At 46.2% G+C, this 1819-nt stretch overlaps 1 protein-coding gene across 1 annotated transcript; it reads right to left on the reverse strand.

Annotated features, from left to right (window-relative positions):
• Positions 1-316: 316 nt before the first annotated feature.
• On the reverse strand, positions 317-1309 carry LOC126490804 (olfactory receptor 12-like). The gene has a single exon (XM_050125997.1). It carries the CDS (start codon positions 1307-1309, stop codon positions 317-319), a length of 993 nt encoding a protein of 330 aa, XP_049981954.1.
• Positions 1310-1819: the final 510 nt, after the last annotated feature.

Consider the following 1819-nt stretch of genomic DNA (forward strand, 5'->3'; position numbering starts at 1 on the left):
TTCACTGGGAGATGTTGACAATGGTTCCCAAACCGCGTCCCGCCATAGTGCTCTGCCCTATGTCAAATTAAAGGTATTCAGTATTCTTCCAACTATGAACCATTTGGTGGCAAAGAATGTGCTTTATTCTGTAAATGTCTGCCTATTAATATACAGTCAAGAAAAAGAAGTTAGATTGGAAACAGATGTGTGTGTTGGAGAATATATGGGTGGATGAATACATCAATTAAGTAAAAAACAAAAGGACAAAGAAAACAGGACAAGTAGATATAAATACCATAAGATAGTCTCCCAAGGATCCTTTTCTTCTATGACCCTAGCATAGTCCCTGATGCTGACACCAGCCACTTTTCTTCACCAGACTGTGTCTCTGTCCCAGCCTCCTCAGGGCATCCTTTACATCCTTGTTGCGCAGACTGTAGATGAGGGGGTTGAGCATGGGAATCACAAGGGTGTAGATGATGGAGACCAAGTTGCCCTGCTCTGTGGAATCCATACTCCCTGGCTGTCCATATATTGCAAAACCAGTTCCATAAAGCAAGGATACAGCTGTCATGTGGGAGCCACAGGTAGAGAAGACCTTGTGCCGCCCTGACCCTGACTGCATCCTGATGATGGTCACTGTGATGTAGCCATAAGAGATGATGATCACCAGAATTGCACACAGAATGATGAATCCAGAGATACCAAGGATGACAAGTTCATTGAGAGTTGTGTCTGCACAGGCAAGCTTGATCAGTGGGGGTATATCACAGAAGAAGGAATTGATGTGGTTGGAGCTGCAGAAGGGCAGCTGGAATGTGAGGCTGGTCTGGACAATGGCATTCAGGAAGCCAACACAGAAAGTACCCAGAACCAAAAAGGCACAGGTTGTAGGGCTCATGTTCACAGAGTATCTTAAAGGACTACAGATGGCCATGAAACGGTCATAGGCCATCACAGCTAAGAGGAAAGCTTCAATGGCACCCAACAAGGAGAAAAGGAAGAGCTGAGTGGCACATCCCTCAAAGCTGATGACCTTGGAAGAGGAGAAAATGTTGGCCAGAGCGTTGGGCACAATAACAGAAGAGAGGCAGAGGTCGACAAAGGACAGGTTCTTGAGGAAGAAGTACATGGGGGAGTGAAGGCCAGCATCCAGGGTGATGACCATGATCATGGTGAGGTTTCCCAGGACGGTCAACAGGTACAGAGGCAGAAAGACAGCAAAGAGCAGGGCCTGGGTCTCTGTACCTCCCCCAAATCCCACCAGCACGAATCCCCGCAAGGATCCTGCTGGTAGACTTCCATTTCTGTGGATTGATTTGTCCATGAGTGGGGACAGCTGAAGAGAGAGTGGGGGAGGCAGAGAGAGGGAGCAGATCTCACCAGTACAGTTGGATGTTCCACAGGCTGCAGGAACTTGTTGGTGACCTGCTGTCCCCAGTGCAAAACTTCAGTAGCTGCTCTGATTTTCATATGAGCTGTTGTTACCTGAAAATGGACATTTTCTCAGATATTTAATTCATGAGGTTGTGTTGAGCTCCCCTTTGTGGAAGCCTGAGCTCATATACCTAGGATAAAATAGACTTCCATACTTAATGATTCCCAGAGTACAGACCTCCCAGAATCCCAAACCTGCCTATCGTTCCTGTGCTCACACTCCCAAGAGACACCCCTGAGCAGTGCCATTGAAGCAGCTGTCTCCTGAGTCCCATTAAATATTCCATATTATTCGTCCGACTGATTCAAAAATATTCATGAGGAACATTTGTCATCCTATAAATTGGGATGAGTAATTTTTTTTTCTTTGTAAGGTAATATCAGAGCAGGAAACTGCCCT

The sequence above is a fragment of the Alexandromys fortis genome, unplaced genomic scaffold, assembly GCF_014885135.2.
Source record: "Alexandromys fortis isolate MF-2015 unplaced genomic scaffold, M_Fortis_MF-2015_v1.1 scaffold_254, whole genome shotgun sequence".
NCBI classification, from domain to species: domain Eukaryota; kingdom Metazoa; phylum Chordata; class Mammalia; order Rodentia; family Cricetidae; genus Alexandromys; species Alexandromys fortis.